Raw genomic sequence first — 20,360 nt, forward strand, 5'->3', positions numbered from 1 at the left:
GAACCCAAAACACAGTGCATAAAGGTGGGTGATGCAGGTTCAGAGCCTCCATTTGTGAAGTCGGTATAGTGAAGATGAGTGAAAGCTATTTCAGAAATAGCTAAGAAGGTCCCTATCCATGTTTTAAACGTTTGAGGGTGGAGAGAAATTGGAAGTGGCCAGAGAATAAGGGAAGGAGAGAGGTAGATACCAGTAGGTGGGAGACAAGCATGACTGTTATTAGAATTGCAAGAACAGTGCCTCTTCTGAATTAGTTGGGAAGCAAAAAGATCCCAGTGAAAGAAACGTATCAAAATAGTTGGGGAGGAAGAAGGCAGCCTCAGGAATTCGTGCCTGATGGTATCAGGACAGCTTCTATGAAGCCATCACAGTGAGGAACGGTGACTGACAATCACCCTGGCACGCTCTACTCAGAGATAAACGGTCCATCTCTCCACAAACGTCTATTCTTTGTCCAAGGGCGACAGGGAGTAACCCGCCTGATAGCTCCCCTTTGGCCACCAGGAGGTGCCCTTAGACCACAGCTGAATCTTAAAGGCGCGCAGTGCCCTGGGACTCACAGTTGTCTAGCCCAGCAGCTTAGTGTGGATGTGGAGCCCCTACCCCCACCCGAATCAAGGCCGCCTCCGGGCCTTTGCACCGAGTACTCCTTCGGTGCGCTCACCACAGACGCGGTGCTGCGAGGACACAGAGCTCATACCCTGGCTAGGGAGAAAACCAGCCACGTCTACACGTGAGCAAACGGAACATGACTCCGGGGAGCCTTGACAGAATGCCTCCTAGAGCTATCCCAGCTCTGCCGGCTTTGGTTCTACTTCCTCATCAATGAATAACATGTTTGCAATGGAAAAAATCTTAATTATGTTTAAAGCTTTACAAAAAAATGACTAGGTTTGCTCAAAATGTGTATTTCTAAAATGTTGTACCAAGCTGGCAACCCTTTTTAGGGGACCCAGTGAGGTAACTTTGTCATCAGCTGCCGGCCCCGCACCCCCGTTTCAGCAGCCCTTACAGCATCCCCCATTGTGATGGCTAGTGACACCGGCTTTCTGATTTCACCGAGGCAGCGTTTGCGTCCGGAACCTTTCTGACGCGTGAGCGGCGACCCCCGCTTCCAGGGTGGTGATTGGCGAGTTGGGGCCGGGGGCGGGCTGACCTCTGCTCCGCAGCGCCGTCACCAGCTGGCCCCGCCCCCGTGTCGGGGTCGCCGGGAGCTGAGCCAGGGGCAGTCATTTACATGCGGCCGTGGGATTGGTCGCCCGGCTCCCGCGAGGGGGAGGGGAGGGGAGCGCGCACTGGCGCGTGCGTGAGCTGGCGCGCGAGGACAGGCCGGGTCGCGGAGGCTCGAGCGGCCTTCGCCATTTTGTAGGGTCTCTCTGACGCGGAGCCGCCGCCCCCGCCGCCGCCGCCCCCCGGAGGTAAGAGGGGGTCTTGTGGGTGTGTGGGGAGCCCGAGGGCGGGCTGGGGCGGCCCACGCCGGGCCTCAGCGGACGGAGACCGCCCCGGGTTGTCTGAGGGAGGTCCGGGGAAGACAACGGGAGGAGGCGGGGCAGGGGTCGGGTCGAGCCTTTGTTGGGACCGAGGAGCTGCAGGTTGGGCCGCTGGGGAGGGCGAGGGGGGAGGCGGGAGTAGGGAGGTGTCCTGGATTGGGGCCCAAGGGGCCTTATTTTGAGAGTATCTTGAAAGGTGAAGCCTGAGGGAGGAGAGGTACACAGATTTCCCTCCAAAACCTTGCGCCCGGGGACACTCAGATATGTGCCTCTGGACCCTGCTTGAGCTCTTCTCTTTCCTGCCCGGAAAGAGTATTTTAAGATGTGAAACGGCTAAGCCTGTCACTCAAATGCTCCTCATTTCACAGAGATGATGGAGAAGGCAATGCATACTGACCCCGACCTCCAGTTTGTGTGCCCCACACAGCGCACACGGCTCCCTGAGAACAACACTTTCCCCTTCTATTGAGAAAAAATAACGGACGCCTATGCGAGGGTCTTGAAGGCACCAAGAACGTACGCGGAGGATTTAACCAAAGGCAACGCACTGAGGTTGTCCCCTGCACCCCTAACTTCTGGAAATTTTGTTTCTTCTCTCTCAGGCTCTCGTCAGGATGGTGAAGCTGTTCATCGGAAACCTGCCCCGGGAGGCCACAGAGCAGGAGATCCGCTCACTCTTCGAGCAGTACGGGAAGGTGCTGGAATGTGACATCATTAAGAACTACGGCTTCGTGCACATAGAGGACAAGACGGCGGCAGAAGATGCCATCCGCAACCTGCACCACTACAAGCTGCACGGGGTGAACATCAATGTGGAAGCCAGCAAGAATAAGAGCAAAGCTTCAACCAAGTTGCATGTGGGCAACATCAGTCCCACTTGTACCAACCAAGAGCTTCGGGCCAAGTTTGAAGAGTACGGTCCAGTCATCGAATGTGACATCGTGAAAGATTATGCCTTCGTACACATGGAGCGGGCAGAGGACGCGGTCGAGGCCATCAGGGGCCTCGACAACACAGAGTTTCAAGGTGAACTGCTCTGGGGTCTTGGTGGCAGAACTGAGTGGGGTCTAGGTCAAGACAGGCAAGAACACAGGACCATGGGGCTGGCAGGGCGGTTCCTTACATGCTATTTTAGCTGGAAATAATAGGAAGATTGTATGTCTGCCATTCTTGAGATTTGCCAAATCCTTTTCAGATTGTTGACAACTACATAGAATCACAAACTCTGGGTTACTTTATCCTTCAGGCTTCACTCATTTCAATGCTGTTGGAAGTTAAATCTGCCTGGGCATGAGTACCTCATGGGAGAAGGGAGGATAAAAGTCTGGCTTTTGTTATGGCCAGGAAGCCTTATGTTTGAGAGGTTAGATGTGTAGAATTTATACTCTTTACTACCATACATGATGGGTTGTGGTAGGCAAGAGAAACAAAAACATGTGGAGGAATCCCTATGTTATAAATTTGGGCGGTGAATCTGGACGGGGGGGGGGGGGGGGGGGGGGTGTCTTTTGAGTGCTCAAATTTGTTCAGCTCAAGCAGAGCCAGAAACGATGGACTACAGATTCTCCTCAGCTTATGTCCCAATAAACCCATCACAAGGTGGAAATATCTTTTAGTTGAAAATACTTTTAATACTATACCATAGAGCAGCGGTTCTCAACCTGTGGGTCGCGACCCCTTTGGGGGTCGAACGACCCTTTCACAGGGGTTGCCTAAATACATCCTGCATATCAGATATTTACATGACGATTCATAACAGTAGCAAAATTACAGTTATGAAGTAGCAACGAAAATAATTTTATGGTTGGGGGTCACCACAACATGAGGAACTGTATGAAAGGGTCGTGGCATTAGGAAGGTTGAGAACCACTGCCATAGAGTATCATTTGTTTGCCCTTGTGATCACATGGCTGAAGGAGCTGTGGCTGGGGCACCACTGCCCAGCATCATGAGAGTATCGTACCACATATTGATAGCCCAGGAAAAGATCAAAATTCAAAATATGGTTTCTACTGAATATATTGCTTTCCCACCATCATAAAATCGAACCACCGTAAGTCAGGGACTGTCTGTATTCTCCCCCATCTATTATTTAATTTTAAAGGTAAACAATTCTAAAATAATTAGATTGAATGGGAATGATGGTCCTGCTTCTAAGGAGATCCAGTAAGATATTCTAGTAAATAGTATGTTATTTATACCAATCATAAAGGTACAGGAGGTCATCTGATAACTCTAGAACTGTACTGTCCACAGATAGCTATTAAATTGAAATTAAATAAAATGTAAAATTCAGTTTCTCAGTTGTACTGCACACATTGCAAGCACCCAGAATGCACAAGAGGTGAGTGGCTACTGTATTAGTGCAGATATGGAACACTTCCATGATCATAGAAAGTTCTGTTGGACAGCACTGTTCTACAAGGTTTTTGTTGATGAACTACACATTTACAGCCACTTCTCAGGGTCATAAATTAACACCATTTTTTGTCTTGAGTGCCACTAAAAGAGTTGTTAAGAAGTACTTAAGGGCCCTCTGCTAAACCTAGAAAACAGAAACGAAATGGAAGGAGAGGAAAGGTTGACCAGAAAAGGGTAAGAAAGTTTGCAAATAGAGGAGATTGCAGATAGTGCAGCAAATATCTCTGGTCACAGCCAGTGGTAACCTGGCCTTTAGCTGCTCTTTAAAGCTTAGGGCAAAAGTCCTTAGATACTTGCTGTTATTAACTAGTCTTATGACTTTGGACAAGTGTTTTATCCATCTTCCCCACTTACAAAATAGAGTTAGTAACCCCTGTGGTACCTCCTTCACGGAATAGTAGTGAGGCCAGAACGAGGTATATGTGTGAGAGTGTTTGGACAGTGAAAACACTATGTGGTGAAAGGTGAGTGTTCACAACAATGAATGTTTCTGTTATGGTTAGAAACTTATTTAAAATATGATAGCTTTTTTAAAAAATATGTTTTTATTGATTTCAGAGAGGGAGAGCAAGCGAGGAATAAAAACATAAATAATGAGAGAATAATCGATTGGCTGCCTCCTGCACATCCCTACTGGGGTACGAGTCCACATCCTGGGCATGTGCCCTCATTGGGAATCGAACCAGTAACCTCTTGGTTTATGATTCGACCTTCAGCCACTGAGCTGCACCAGCTGGGCATGATAGCTATTCTTATTTTATCTTGGAAAGCTGTTGCACTTCAGACAGCTTTAAAGATATTCTTAGTATTTTCATTTGATAGGGGAAGGAATCATCAATAGTGGCAGAGAAAATTGGGTTCTCTTTTGACAGGTAACAAGCAAAATGTAAAAAGAATGCAGTTAAAGTCAGGTATAAATTGCAGAGAGCCTGGCTGGTGTAGCTCAGTGGTTGGGCATCAACCCATGGTCCATAATTCGATTCCCGGTCAGGGCATATACCCAAGTTGCAGGCTCGGTCCCCAGTGGGGGGCATGCAGGAGGTAGGGGATCAAGTCGGTGCTTGTGCCCTGACCAGGAATCGAATTGTGACCTCCTGGTTCATAGGTCAATGTTCAACCATTGAGCCACACCAGCCAGGCAATAAAAATATATTTTAAAATATGTGGTGAATCTAAGATGAGCTTTGTTTAAAAAAAAAAAATACAGAGAAACTTCACAGTTGAATAAAGAGATAGGGTCCAAAATATGTATATAAAAGTCATTTAATTGGGGGAAGTTGGTTTGGGACGAATGTGTGTTTTAATAACGCAGGTTTAATTACTTTAAGAAGTGGATATCTGACTACACACGATTCATAAAATTTTTTACAATGTAATCACTGGAAAGAAAGATCCTTTATTTGGTTTTCATGTTCTTAGCCTGACCCCTCTGGAGGAAGTACTCTGAGTTACACACATAGATGTTTTTATAACCAGCTTTTTTTCCCCCAGATGACAAGAGAAAGTTTAGCATCTATAATAGTAAAAGCATAATGTGCTAATTAGCCCAGACTTCCTTCCAAACAACCTTCCGGAGGAAGCCAGGGTTGTGAGGGCTGAGGCAAGCCGCTGCGGCTGCGAGGGCCAAGCCCCTTGCACGAATTTCGTGCATGGGGCCTCTAGTTGGATAGTAAGTTGCAGTTTTACAGAAAATACAATCCAGATACCAATTTATCACATTTTTTGATAAATCCTTTGCAGGTATTTAATGAAGGTAGCGGTTTAAGAATACCACTTTAGGCATCTATTGCAACTTCATATGTTAATGACTGCCATTTAGGCTTCTGACTTGTTTGACTTCTAAAAGGAAGCAGCAGGATCTGTTTCCTCTCCACAGCAGCAGTGAACTACACCCCTATTGAGTTAGCAAACAGCTTGCATTGGAAAACCTTAAAGCCTTCCTAAGTAACAAACAGTTCAGGCAGCTGAATTGGGAATATGTAAGAGTTCAGGTGTTTTGTGTTTTCCCCCCAATATGTAAACAAGCATTAAACTGAAGTACTATTGTGTGTCAGCTACATCCCCAGCCTCTGGATCCTGGCAATGATAGGAGTTCAGCAATTAGGACCCCAGGTTGCACACCTCAGCATTTTAATACTCCTTTCTGTTCCAGAATTCAGAAGAAAACACTTTTATTGGGCTAGATTTCAGAAAAATGTTGGCAGTGCATTTCAGTATTTTTTGAAGGTCTCAGGAAATCTTTATGTTTTCTAAGTGTAGGGGAGTGGTAAAATTTACTTTTCTTTCAGTTTTATTTGCTCTCATTCCTTAAGATAATAGAAAAGCACAGTATTTTTCAATTATAAAAACTTTAGGGGATTTAAATTAAAAGCATAGTTACAATCTTTGGGAAGATTGTGTTGGGGGAAAAAAAACAACTATCCCTTCTATTACAGATCTTTTAGTTCTAGGTAAAAAAATAAATAAGTAAAAATAACCTAAGTCCTTTTCATAGTTACTACTAGAGGTAGATTTTGCCACAGATACCTATAAATTTAGAAGTTCCAATCTTTAGAGCAGGGATAAAAACGATGTAGTAACAGAAGCATCAAGGAAAAATCACTGGTTTTTGTTTCTCAAAAAAAAAAAAAAAAAAAGCACCCAAAATCTTTAAAAGTAAAGAGCAAGTTAAATTGCATTTTTTTTCTTAAAAATGTATTTCTAAGTTTCCTGGATTGGCTGCTTTTTATATTGGATAGTCTGACTTCACAATTGGAGCACAGTTTATGTCTGTCACACAGATTAATGTCACCATGCATGGCTGAAAGACAAATAATTTGTAATCCTCCAGTCTCAATTATAGTGAACCCTACACCTATATAAATTGGAGAAGAAAATCTGTGTGTTTTTGTTCTATGCATAGTTAGCATGTGGTCCTTCTAAGAATTGGAATAAGAATATTCAAATTGCTGAAAACAGTGGGATGGCTAAATGCTGCTTTCAGAGAATTATTGCCATTTGGTATCTGTTGACTATATCAGTGACTGTATGGTGGATACTGCCTCTCTGCTAGCAGTTAGAAGTAAAAATCTGAGCACCTTTATTTCTGCTAAAGAAAGGTTAAATTTGGAGGCAGCAACTGCTGGAAACTGGGGTGGTAGGAATCTTAGACATTGGGCAGAAATGAGTTTGACTAAAGTGATATTACTGCACTAACCCGCTCCCCTCTCAGGGTCAGTGCATGGCGCTGTTCTGGCTGCCGTCCTGAATCGGGCTGTTTCCAACAGGATGGTGGAGCACGAGGCCTCCTATCGCATAACTGCATCCAGAACAAGGTCTGTCGAAGAGAGAGCAACTTGCTGATCGCGGAGGGGGGAAATTTGTTCTGAGCAGCCCTTAAGAGTGATGCGAAGCCCCTGTTCCCTATGTCTGTACTGGCTGTGTTTTGGCTATAATTTGAAAAGCATTGACTTGATCTCCAAAGTCTTAGGCAGTTTGAGACTAAATACTAACCCAAATACTCCTTTTCTCAAACTGCTTTTAAAGACCTTGGATGCTTTCATCAGTAAGGTTGTCTGGGCTTGGTGGTACACAAACCCAGGGCAAAGACTTTCTTCTTCTTAGCTGTTCCTTGGTGCTGGTCATTCCCTGAATGTGGCTTGTTTGTATGGGTGCCCAGAGGACTTTAGACAGATGCTGCATTTTTCTAACAAGTAGATAATCCCCGATAAAGAATTGTAAACTACATGACAGGATGAAATGTTAATTATTCCATTACATGGGAGCACAACGTCCCTAAGAAACCAGTACTGCTTCAAGATCTCATTTTGCTCTTCAGAGACCTTGGTCAAATAGAATTCTTTTCCACAGTAGGCATGCTGAAAAAAGTGGGGGTGGGGTTGAAATCTGAAGAGTCTTATAAAGTATATGGTGAACCAGGTATGATTTGTGTAACCAACATAGCCTTTTGTGACAACTGCAATAGTGGCTGGAGGAAACAAGATGGACAGAAGTTTGCTGTGGTCTTTAAGCTGCAGTAAATGCTCAGGCCTAATGGCCCTGAATAAATCAGGGAGAGGTTGGTAAGATACTTTCCAAATCGGGCATAACTGAGGTTTTGTTGGATATTTGGTTTGGAAGAATTGGCAGGTTTGAATTGCTAAAATCTCATAGTCCCATTTAAAATAAATAAAATCTCACAGTCTTAGTAAAAAGTGGAAACTTTCCATTTCTGTATTAGGCAGGGGGCAGTTGTGCAGACAGAAGTAGGATGAAATTCGGTCTACCTAGTGTAAGTAGAAAGTGTTGACTGGTCTCTGAGGACCCACATTTTCTAGCTCTTATCTATATTAAAACTTTAACTGCTTTTGGAGGGGATTGCTGAAACAGGATCTCAGGTGTGTGTGTGTGGATGTATGTGTGTTTTGTGCCAACTAGTTTACTTTCATTTGGGGGAGGATAAAGAATTCTGAGTTATAATAAATCTTGTATCTATTTTCTCAAGGCAAAAGAATGCACGTGCAATTGTCTACAAGCCGCCTTCGGACTGCCCCTGGGATGGGAGACCAGAGTGGCTGCTATCGGTGTGGGAAGGAGGGGCACTGGTCTAAAGAGTGCCCAGTAGATCGTACGGGTCGCGTAGCAGACTTTACTGAGCAGTATAATGAACAGTATGGAGCTGTGCGCACGCCTTACACCATGGGCTATGGGGAATCCATGTATTACAACGATGCATATGGAGCACTCGACTACTATAAGCGTTACCGGGTTCGCTCTTATGAGGCAGTGGCAGCAGCAGCAGCAGCTTCTGCATACAACTACGCAGAACAGACCATGTCCCATCTGCCTCAAGTCCAGAACACAGCTGTGACCAGTCACCTCAACTCTTCTGTTGATCCCTACGACAGACACCTGTTGCCGAACTCAGGTGCTGCTGCCACCTCAGCTATGGCTGCTGCTGCTGCCACCACTTCCTCCTATTATGGAAGGGACAGGAGCCCCATTCGTCGTGCTGCAGCTGTGCTCCCCACAGTTGGAGAGGGCTACGGTTATGGGCCAGACAGTGAGCTGTCTCAGGCTTCAGCAGCTGCACGGAATTCTCTGTATGACATGGCCCGGTATGAACGGGAGCAGTATGTGGACCGAGCGCGGTATTCAGCCTTTTAAAAACTGGAGGTGAGAGTGGGGTAGGTGTGGTTAAAAGATCCCATTTAGTTCCCTTGAAAGAGACCCATGCTGTAGAGGGGAAGCTAAAGCCACCTGTTTGCTGTCAGGACATTAGTATCCAAAAAGTATAAATTACTTGTTAGAAGAAACTGAGTTTGTTAGTGAGAATCCTGTTATTTAAGTGTAAGCTAATCTGGGTTACAGAAACATAGTTAAGAGAGCTAACATTTGTTAAGTGCCCTCTGTATATATCATATCATTTCACCTACACAATAAGCCTTTAAGATATGTTGTTATACAGAGAAGGGAGCTAAGCCCCAGGTTAAGTACTTTGCCTGAAGTCATCTGGTAACTGAGAAGTAGAGCCAGAATTCAAACTCAGGCCTGGCTGATTCCTAAACCCATTATCTTTCCACTAAAGTCACTGTGGTATAAGCTGAAGAATACAGGTTCAGGAGTTAATAATGCATGTCACAGTGAGAATTTTAACTACACCTTTATAGACTTCCAGTTGGCTAATAAAAATACTACTTGGGTTATTAACCTTTATCAGAGGAACCTCTTCTAATATATAGCTATAAGCCAAATAAAGTTTATAAATTTTAGGTGTTTAGTTATAAGACAGTTGCTTGAAATCAGAGTGTTTTGATGCTACTGTCCCATGAAGTCCCTTATTAGTAATCCGGTGCGGCAGTCGCCAACCTTTTGGACCTCCGGACCAGTGGTTGGCGACCGCTGATCTGGAGCATCTCATTGTACATGGGCACGTAAGCTATCTCTGCATAGTCAGTGATACTTTCATGTTCAGCCTGATGCTTCCCTTTTTTTCCAGCAAGTTTTGTATGGTTTGGTTTGGTTTGAAAGGAACATTTAAGGACTAGATAAACAGGGTAATTTTTGATGTATATAAAATCCCACTGGTGACCCTGGGAATTTAATTTTTCCTACTTCAGAAAATGTATGCAAAGATGTTAGAAGGGCAAGAGTAATTAGATTGATAAGTCTCTTCAAGTAGAAATGGTATCATGACAACTTTCTATTCTGGTTTTCCTTGTACCTTGAAATTGAGATTCACTTGAATGGGAGGCCTAGTAGCAAAGTTAAAGTTAGTTACCACTGAGTTTCCAGGGTTCCTAACTTACCCCTTGGTATATGCGTAGAAGACAAAGCAGTAGGAACTGCCCTTTTTCATAGTGAGAAGCAAATTTGGCATGAACTTGTGGCAAGTGATACCCTTATGAGACCATGACAAGACTGGGATCTCCTGAGACCACTGGGCAGTACTGTGTTCATGTGCATGAAGTTGATAACCTTAACAACTTGTGTAGTTTGCCATTACTTTTTACTTTTAATACAGCTGAATCTGCCATGAAATGGGATATGCCTCTAAAATAAGGTGGTATTATCTGTCAGATAACTTCTTTCTCTTGAATGTTTCAAAGTTAAATATTTAGTATATGTGATCTTTAAAGGATATTGCCTAGTTATTTTAAAGTGAATTTTGAGTTCAAGCAGTGGTTGTTCAACTAACCTCTTTTTAACGATGACTTTTAAAGAAACTTACCTTCCAGGTGTGAACCTCAAATGGACTGAATAACCCTGAGTTGGTTGCAGTCCCAGGAGCCTGATGGTAATGAGGCTGCCAGGATGAAATACTCCAGAACTGTTGGGGATCCAATTTCGGGTCTCACTCTAGCAGAACTGATTCAACAACGTCACAGCTTTTGAAGTCCATTGGCACAGATCAAGACCAAGATTTGGCCCTTTGTCTGTAATAAGTAGAGGAGCTTGGTGTGAGTTAACTTTTTTTTCCCCCAGCCATTGGTGTCTGGAGCTTCCATCATCAATGGAAGAATTAGAGAATTTTAGGATTTCTTCTTTTGATTTGATAAGGGAGATATGGTCAATTAGGGGAACTACTAGAATTATGATTCTAAATCTATGACTGACCTATAGGTAATGTTGGAGGGTAAATAAACACTCCTTGATACCCTTTGTGATTGTTCCTTTTGAAAACTTAACTGTGAAAGATTAAGATGAAACAAATTTAGAATAAATAGAGCAGTTGGCCATATTTGAGATCTTAGCATCTTCTGCTTTTCCTGGACCCAAAAATTAAATTACAGTCTTTGGTAATGTCTGTATGCCCTTTGGTATAGTGAGAATAGCTGTGTATTACAGAAGTTGTCTTGCCTAAAAAATGGGCAAGAAAATGAGAAATACATATTTATCATCAACACAGCAGTCTTCCAGATAGATTGCTTCTAGTTCTATTATAGCTATAAGTAGATTCCTACATATAGTCGTAAGAGTCCTGGGTAATTACATGGGGTAGGTTTGATCCAGTCTGACTTGGTTTTGTTTTGTTCTTTGTTCTTTTCCCCCTGGAATACAGGACAGGACCAGGGCCCTTGTACTCGGAGCCAAGCTGCTCTCCAGGCACTGTGTAAGCCTCTTGTGTTGTGCTCTCTTTCAGGTAGGATAATTGTGGACTGAACCCTCGGGCTGCGGTCATATATGAGAACTTGCTTCACGCGGTCCCCTTTGCCGGGATGTTTCCATTGCTTCATGTTTCAGTAAACAAAGGAGTTTGTGACCAACTATGTTTTCTTTCTTAATTTAATTCTTCTAAGTTGACTTTTCTTTCCTCCTAATATGAGGGTCTGTAGCCTTTCATTCTATTCCTTATATTCTCAGCCTTTGAGCAGCACTAGGTAAGGATTATGCTGGCATCCCCTTTTTCCTATACAGTGGAACCCCTCTTATCTTGGTTTCCATAGGAGTTGAATCCTTCCTCCTGTCTACCTGAAACATCTCCTTAGCCTTTAAAATGACCATTTAGTGGCAAGCAACCTTTTCCTCTTCTGTTAGCGCTGGATTTAACATTGAAGCTAATCCTCTGAAATTGCTAGGACCACTGGGGTGGGGTTGGGGGGTGTTTTGTTTGTTAGTTTGTTTTTTTTTTTTTTATGTCTGACATGTGATCGTGGTACAGCATTTGCTGAAATTTAGCCTTGTTTTGCTCCACTCCTCCCATTTTTTAAAAATATTTTGACAAATAAACGTTTCTAACACTTAAGTATCTTTTTGTGTTTGTGTGAATGTTATTTACAACAATTCTGATTCTTTCTCAGTTGTGCTCAAACTACAAAATTCAAATGAATTCAAATTTAGATTTTAGAAGTATTTAGTGAAGTGTTGTAGCCTCAGCAGAGGATGGGGAGAAGTTAGCTAACTAGCTTTTTTAGACATTGTTAAATATGCTCCTCCTCTCTAAAAACCAGAGCTACACTTTCCACAAACCCAGGTCAGTAGTAACAGAAGTAAGCTGCACGGGGAGAACCCTGCATTGGGAAAAGGATGAGCCAGAGTATGACCAAGGACCTTTCAGGTTGATTCCATTTGACTTCAGAGTGTATGTTTGTTTAAATTCACTTACAAACTATTTTAAGAGTTCTCTTCCCATGGTGTTAATACTCTGCTAGGATTAAACTTTAGCTAAAATGAATAAGATAGTTGTGATAGGTCAAAAGAAGAGAAACGTCCTAATATTTTGAGCAGAAAAACGAGGATATTGATTGATGATGCTAACATTCTGCAATGAAATGTGTCCTCTAGATCTTTTTTTAACAAAAAGAGTTATAGACATTTTTATTACCATTACTTAGATCCCCATAAATAAACTTAATGACAGATTCAACCCTACTTAAGCTTTATTGTATCCTATATGGATGTTGACATGTAAATTCTCACTGTCTGCCCTGGCTGCTGTGGCTTAGTTGGTTGGGCACCTTCCTATGCACCAAAAGATTGCTGGTTCAATTCCTGATCAGGACATAAGCATGGGTAATGAGCTGGTTCCCCAGGTGGGAACATGCAGGAGGCAACCAATTAATGTTCCACTCTGGCATCAATGTTTCTCATTACCTGTGATTATAATTATATAGCATTTTCCCCACATATTTTATCCTTACACTTAAAATAATCCTGACATAGGTGAAGCAAAATTTTCTCCTGCTTTTTGGGGGTAGGATACAACAATCTAGAGAGGTTAACCTGTCAGTGCATATACTCCAATTAGTAGTGAAGTATACAAAGAATAAAGCAAAGATACTGGAATTTCCTTGTGATTGACCTGCAACATACCCTGCAAAGCAAATAAATATATACAGGTTTGCTGGCCTCACCAAAATCTCCGGTTCTCCTCTGTGCTAACTTAACAGTGGATTCTGCAAAAACGGTGCTACATCAATACTGTCCAGTATGACATTGGGAAATGTTGGAAGTGTTTTATATCTGTGAGGTCCAATTTGTAGATACCAATTTGTAGTATTTAAAATGTGGCTTGAGAAACTGAGCTTTAAACTTTTTTGATAATTAGCCACATGTGGTATTGAGGACTTGAAATGTGGCTAATGAAGCTGAGAAGTTGATAGTCTTACAATTTTTAAATCTTACAATTAACCAAATGTGGCTAGTGGCTACTGTATTGGGTGGTTTAGATCAGGGGTGGGCAAACTTTTTGACTCGAGGGCCACAATGGGTTCTTAAACTGGACCGGAGGGCCGGAACAAAAGCATGGATGGAGTGTTTGTGTGAACTAATATAAATTCAAAGTAAACATCATTACATAAAAGGGTACGGTCTTTTTTTTTTTTAGTTTTATTCATTTCAAACGGGCCGGATCCGGCCCGCGGGCCGTAGTTTGCCCACGGCTGGTTTAGATCAACAGTCACCAACCGGTGGTCCTTGGGCCACTGGTGGTCCATGAGGTCTGAAAGGTTGGTGACCGCTGGTTTAGATGGTAGAATAGGTTCCTTATGTGAGGAAAATAGCCTTGATGAATCATAAATTCTTTTTCCCTTAGAAAATCCTTTCATTCCTAGAGTAGGTAACACTGGGAAAAGGGTTAGCTTTTATCCAATGTAAGAAGACTGCTGAGTAGGAACAAATGTGTTAATTTCTAAGCCTCAGTTCTTAAATGAGAAATTGCATGTTGTGGGTACATTGACCATTTCAGAATCTACTGAGGCCCCTCACACTAAAAGCTCCTGAATTAATTTGAATTCCTACTATGAGCCAGGATTTGGGTGGTGAACAAGACATGTGGTTCCTAGTAGAGAAGCAAACCCTAATTACATCTGATAAATGCTAGGTAGGGACAAGGACAGGGTACTGTGAAAACAATAGTGACTATCTGTGCAGGGAGATGGAGGAGAGCTATGATCATCAGATCCCATCTCCCCCCCTTTCCATTTCTTGCCCAGCTGTGGGACCTAGAGACAAACCTGCTCAAGCTCTGCATTTAGGATCACCAAATCTCAAAGCTAAAGGGCCCTGCTAGGTTATTAAACAGTTCCACCACCTGACTGCTGAAGACTACAGGATGGGGCAAGACTCCAGCCCTAACAGCAGCCACCCACAAATCCTACCCCACGACCTGGTCCTATGCTGGCAGTGTTTCTGGAATGACTATTGACAGTGTACTAAGCCTGAATGGATAAGGCAGAGGTTAATATTTTACCAAGAAGAGCATACCGTTCAATGGCAGCTTCCATATATACATTTATCATCAAATGCCTGTTTTGTGTTAGGCACTGGAGCAATTAATTTTCTAACCCCTAAGGAAAGTATCCTATATAAAAGGCTAATATGCAAATTGACCAAATGGCAGAACGACCGGTTGCTAGGACACTTCACTGACCACCAGGGGGCAGAAGCTCAATGCAGGAGCTGCCCCCTGGTGGTCAGTGTGCTGCCCCTGTGGGAGTGCCACTCAGCCAGAAGCCAGGCTCGCTAGCGAGCACAGCGGCGGTGGCAGGAGCCTCTCCTGCCTCCATGGCAGCACTAAGGATGTCTGCCTGCTGGCTTAGGTCCGCTGCTCCCCTATGGCGGGAAGCAGGCCTAAGCCATCAGTTGGTCATCCCCCAAGGGGTCCTGGACTGTGAGAGGGTGCAGGCCAGGCTGAGGGATGTCGTGCACTGGGCCTCTAGTTAGCTAATAAAAAAGCAAAAAAATAGAGAAAACTACTACAAAGCAGACAAACTGGGTATACTGGTGGGGGAAATGGAAAAGAGCATTTTCTTACAGATTATCAGAAAGGGCCCTCTGATGCTTGATCCTGAAGCTAAGAACTGAAGGATAAATTAGCCCTAAAGTGATCTAGTAGAAGGTTCTCCCAGGTTGAAAGGCATTGAAGCAGGAGTTTGAGGACCTGAAAGGAGGGTCAGTATGGTTAGAGGTGGTTAAGGACCTGATATGACACAAGTGTGGGGTAGAGGCCACATTATGACCAAGATAGGGAATTGGCTTTTTATTTTAAGTACAATAGGGTATTACTGAAAGGTTCTAAGTTATGGAGTTGACTATCTGATTTACAGTTAATATCATCTCAACAACTGGAGATTAAATTGAAGAGAGGGAAAAAAGGAAATGATATGCCAAGAGGCAGTCACTGTAGTAGTCCTACAGGATGACTGTATGGTCTTGACTATATTGTGGCAAAGACATGAACAGAAGTGGCAACATTTGATACATGCTAAAGAATGGTTGGGGAATGAGAAACACGGAAGAGTCAAGGATAACTACTGGGAAGCACCTACATAGATAGTAATACCATTTAAACAAATGGAGAAATTATTTTGGAGTGGGGAGATTCAGGAGTTTTATTTCAGACAACAGGTTTGAGATATATTAAGACAACCCAGGAGAATCTCAAGTACGGCAGATCCTCATTCAAAGTTGTTTTAACATTAAAGAGAATGCTATAAGAACTTAACTACTTACTATCAATTAGCACATAAAACTGATTTCATTATAACCTATCAATTACATTAAGTGAGGACTTACTATAGGTCTTTGGATCTGTGAACTTTGAGTGGAGAGGTTTGAGACAAGAATGTAAATTTGAGCTTTCCCCATCCATATCAGCATTAGCCAATAAAAATATACTGTGAGCCTCAAATGCAAGCCACGTATGTAATTTGAAAAGCTCTAATAGCCAATTTAGCAAAGTAAAAAGAAACAGGTAAAATTAACTATGCTTTTTAATAATGTATTTTATTTGACTATTTCCAAAACATCATTTCAACATATAATCATTTTAAAAATGAGTATTTTACATCTTTTTCATACTGTTCTTCAAATCCCTTAGGTATTTTACACTCACAGCACAGTATGTGGCTATGACTATCATGTTGGGCAGCACTATTTCAGATGGTATACAAAGCCAAGGGATTGATAAAATCACCTAGAAGAGGGTTTCAGCCTTGGTACTACTGACATTTGGGACTGGATAACTTTGTGGGGGCAGGTGAGCTTATCCTGCAGGATGTTCATCAGCATCACTGGCCTACAATCCATAGGTCCTAGGGAAATGAAAGGAAGGGGTGGGGTGATTTGATGTGAAAATTGCAGAGGTCCAGTTTCTAGCACATAAAAAAACCCAACCAATGTCTGTAACATTATATAAGAGGTCTTCACTGTCTCTTCTTATATAATCAAGTTTTTCTCTTCTCTTTTGACCCTTTCCTCTTGACAACCAGTAGCATTTACTGATGACCACTGTCCTCAGAGAAACTTTAAATACCTGTTGGGACAGATCAGGGGGTTTCCAAATTAGAAGGAACCATGGGCCCTAACTTTAGCTCAGTGGATAGAGTGTCAGCCTGTGGACTCCAGGGTCCCAGGTTTGATTCCAGTCAAGGGCGTGTACCTTGGTTGCGGGCACATCCCCTGTAAGGGAGTGTGCAGGAGGCAGCTGATCGATATTTCTCTCTCATCGATGTTTCTATCCCTCTCCCTTTCTGTAAAAAAAAAATCAAAAATTTTTTTTTAAAAGAAGGAACCGTGGGTGCAGATTCAAGTATCAAGCTTTCATGGCCTCTTGGCCAGATACAGCTTGTTTAAGCAGAGAATAAAGTTTTGGGCTCGAGACACACATTTGGAAATATTTGTAATCTAGACAGTAAAGCCAAGGGAATTGAAGATACCACCTAAAGAGGAACATGGAAAAGAGGATAGAGCCAGATTCATTTTTATTGCCCCGAAAACGTATCAAATTTTTTTTTTCACCTTAAAAACTCAAATCTACTGTTGGACAATCCAGAGAGGATTAGCTGGTGCAAATGCTAAGGGAGGAGAGGCCTGGCGTGTCTTCAATAGATCTACAAAAAGTCCGTCCAGTATAGTATGGCTGAAGCTTTGCGAGCAAAGGAGAGTAGAATAAATTCGTAGAGCTAAGAGGAGGAGGAAGATCACAAAGGGCCTTAAAGGCTTGTCCATGGACTCTGATCTTTAGTCTAAATGAAAAACCTAGGGCTAAGGGGCGGGGGGGGGGGGGGGGGGGGGCAGGGGTGAGAAAGATAGGAGAAGGTAAAGAGGGAATAAATGGTGATCAAAGACTTATTTGGGGTGGTGAACACAATATAAAATAAATATATATATATTGCATTATGGAATTGATTGTACCCCTGAAAACTGTATAGTTCCATTAACCAATGTCACCCTGACAAATTCAATTTTTTAAAATTGATTTCAGAGAGGAAGGGGGAGAGTGAGTGAGCTAGAAAACATCAATGATGAGAATCATTGACTGACTGCCTCCTGCACAACCCACACTGGGAATCGAGCCAGCAACCAGGGCATGTACCCTGACAGGGAATCGAACTGTGACCTCCAGGTTCATAGGTCAATACTCAACCACTGAGCCACACTGGCTGGGCCAAGAAATTTAATTAAAAGAAAAGCCTTTGTGTTAGCTGTGACATTACCTGATTTCTATTTTTAAAGGATCACTCTGTCTGCTATACTGTGACTATCAGGGGTGGGCAAACTTTTTGACTCGAGGGCTACAATGGGTTCTTAAACTGGACCGGAGGGCCGGAACAAAAGCGTGGATGGAGTGTTTGTGTGAACTAATATAAATTCAAAGTAAACATCATTACATAAAAGGGTAAGATCTTTTTTTTTTTTAGTTTTATTCATTTCAAACGGGCCAATCCGGCCCGCGGGCCGTAGTTTGCCCATGGGTGGACTAGATAGTAGACAATGTAGAAGCAGGGAGATCAATTAGGAAAGAACTTAGGAAATCCAGATTAAGAGATGATGGTGGCTGTGACTAAAGTGTGAAGTAGAACTGACACGATTTCCTAGTGTGCTGAATGGGGGTTATACCCCCAAGTTTTTCGGCCAGAGTGACTGAAGATGAAGTTGTCATCACAAGAGATGGGGGAAAGATACGAGGGGGGGCGGGGGGGGTGGCGCACGACGACCAGAAGTTTCGTTTTATACAAGTTGTGTTTTTAAAATTGATTTCAGAGGGGAAGGGAGAGGGAGAGTGAGCTAGAAACATCAATGATGAGAATCACTGACTGCATCCTGCACAACCCACACTGGAATCGATCCAGCAACCAGGGCATGTACCCTGACAGGGAATCAAACTGTGACCTCCAGGTTCATAGGTCAATACTCAACCACGACAACCAGAAGTTTCGTTTTATACAAGTTGTGTTTGAAATATCAGACACCCAAGCAAAATATCAAATGGGAAGTAGGATATGAGGCTGGAGTTTGGGAGATGTGAACTGGTGATATAAATTGGGAATTTCTGTATACAGAATGGCATGTGAATCCACAGGATCACCAGAGACCAAAATCTGAACCATAGAGTGTCGAAAATCAAGAGGTCAGAGAGGAATCAGCAGAGGAAACTAAGAAGGTAGGAAAACCAAGAGGATCGTGTCCTGGAAGTCAAATGAATTAAGTGTTAAGGAACATAGTAATCACCTATGTCAAGATACTAATACCAAAGATATAAACAGGTAGATGAAGACTAAGAATTGACCAGGGACTGAGAGGGTAACTGCAAAGCAGCATTGGTGACAAAAATGTTCTATATCCTGACTGGGGTGATGGTTACATAATCAAAATATGTCAAATTACATTCTTAAAAATTGTGATTTATGAAAAATGGCAATAAAGCCATTTTTTAAAAAGTACATCATGCCCTAACCGGTTTGGCTCAGTGGATAGAGCGTCGGCCTTCGGACTGAAGGGTCCCAGGTTTGATTCCAGTAAAGGCCATGTACCTTGGCTGTGGGCACATCCCCAGTGGAGGGTGGGCAGGAGGCAGCTGGTCCATGTTTCTTGCTCATCGATGTTTCTCTCTATCCCTATCCCTTCGTCTCTGTAAAAAATCAATAAAGCCCTGACTGGTTTGGCTCAGTGGATAGAGCATCGGCCTGCAGACTGAAGGTCCCAGGTTCGATTCCAGTCAAGGGCATGTAGCTTGGTTGCGGGCACATCCCCAGTGGGGAGAGTGCAGGAGGCAGCTGATCGATGTTTCTCTTTCATTGATGTTTCTGGCTCTCTATCCTTCTCCCCTCCTCTCTGTAAAAAAATAAAATAAAATATATTTTTTTAAAAATCAGTAAAATATATTTTTAAAAAAAAAAAAGCACATCACATAATACTCCTCTGGTTAAAAAGAATGCAAGGCTATTTCATTCAGAATAAAGGCCGAAAAGGCCCTAGATCAGTGGTCGACAAACCGCGCTCGTGAGCCACATGCGGCTCTTTGGCCCCTTGAGTGTGGCTCTTCCACAAAATACCACATGCGGGCGCGCACATACAGTGCGATAGAAACTTCGTGGCCCGTGCACATACAGTGCGATAGAAACTTCGTGGCCCGTGCGCAGAAGTCGGTATTTTGTGGAAGAGCCACACTCAAGGGGCCAAAGAGCCGCATGTGCCTCGCGAGCCGCGGTTTGCCGACCACTGCCCTAGATCAGTGATGGCGAACCTTTCGAGCTCGGCGTGTCAGCATTTTGAAAAACCCTAACTTTTCTCTGATGCCGTGTCACATATAGAAATTTTTTGATATTTGCAACCACAGTAAAACAAAGATTTATATTTTTGATATTTTATATATTTAAATGCCATTTAACAAAGAAAAATCAACCAAAAAAATGAGTTCACATGTCACCTCTGACACGCGTGTCATAGGTTCGCCATCACTGCCCTAGATGATCACTGTTTAACTTTCCAACCTGCTCTTCTACTACTATCTCCTCATCACTCCACTCTTGCCCCTGGTATCCTATTAGGTCAGCTACAATCTGGAACCTTGGGGGCCCTTGCTAAAACTGTTCTATTTGGAATTCTAGAAGTCTATTTGGCTAACTCTCATCTCATTCAAGTATGCTCAAATCTCAATTTCTCAATGAGGCTTGGCCACCCTATTTATTACAGTAATCTGCACACCTATATATTGTTCTAGCTCTTCCAATTCTCTCTCTCCCTTCC

The 20,360-nt window shown here is 43.0% G+C and overlaps 2 protein-coding genes across 12 annotated transcripts in view; one reads left to right on the forward strand and one right to left on the reverse strand.

The window, feature by feature from the left end:
* On the forward strand, nt 1–12,145 carry LOC118665247 (RNA-binding protein 4B). 7 transcript variants are annotated; one of them, XM_036326522.1, is made up of 4 exons: nt 1–1,418; nt 2,093–2,516; nt 8,395–9,065; nt 11,452–12,145. In XM_036326522.1, exons 2-3 carry the CDS (start codon nt 2,105–2,107, stop codon nt 9,054–9,056), a joined length of 1,074 nt encoding a protein of 357 aa, XP_036182415.1. In that variant the 5' UTR covers nt 1–1,418; nt 2,093–2,104; the 3' UTR covers nt 9,057–9,065; nt 11,452–12,145. The 7 variants fall into 7 exon arrangements, with proteins under 7 accessions (XP_036182415.1, XP_036182416.1, XP_036182414.1 ...); XM_036326523.1 differs by having other exon boundaries at nt 11,533–12,144; XM_036326521.1 differs by lacking the exon at nt 11,452–12,145 and adding an exon at nt 10,628–10,759.
* Nucleotides 5,206–20,360, reverse strand: part of LOC118665246 (RNA-binding protein 4) — a 26,049-nt gene continuing 10,894 nt past the window's right edge. The window contains exon 3 of one of the 5 annotated variants that reach the window (XM_036326517.1): nt 5,206–10,825. In XM_036326517.1, the coding sequence (XP_036182410.1) occupies nt 10,749–10,825 (77 nt within the window). In that variant the 3' untranslated portion in view covers nt 5,206–10,748. The other 4 variants (XM_036326516.1, XR_004970601.1, XM_036326514.1 and 1 more) reach the window with 4 other exon arrangements.

Source organism: Myotis myotis, unplaced genomic scaffold (assembly GCF_014108235.1).
Source record: "Myotis myotis isolate mMyoMyo1 unplaced genomic scaffold, mMyoMyo1.p scaffold_m19_p_10, whole genome shotgun sequence".
Taxonomy (NCBI): Eukaryota; Metazoa; Chordata; class Mammalia; order Chiroptera; family Vespertilionidae; genus Myotis; species Myotis myotis.

Coding starts and splice junctions, on each gene's coding strand:
- LOC118665247 (XM_036326522.1), top strand. CDS start 2,105: ATGGTGAAGCTGTTCATCGGAAACCTGCCCCGGGAGGCCACAGAGCAG. Junction 2,517..8,394: donor CGACAACACAGAGTTTCAAG/GTGAACTGCTCT, acceptor TATTTTCTCAAG/GCAAAAGAATGCACGTGCAA.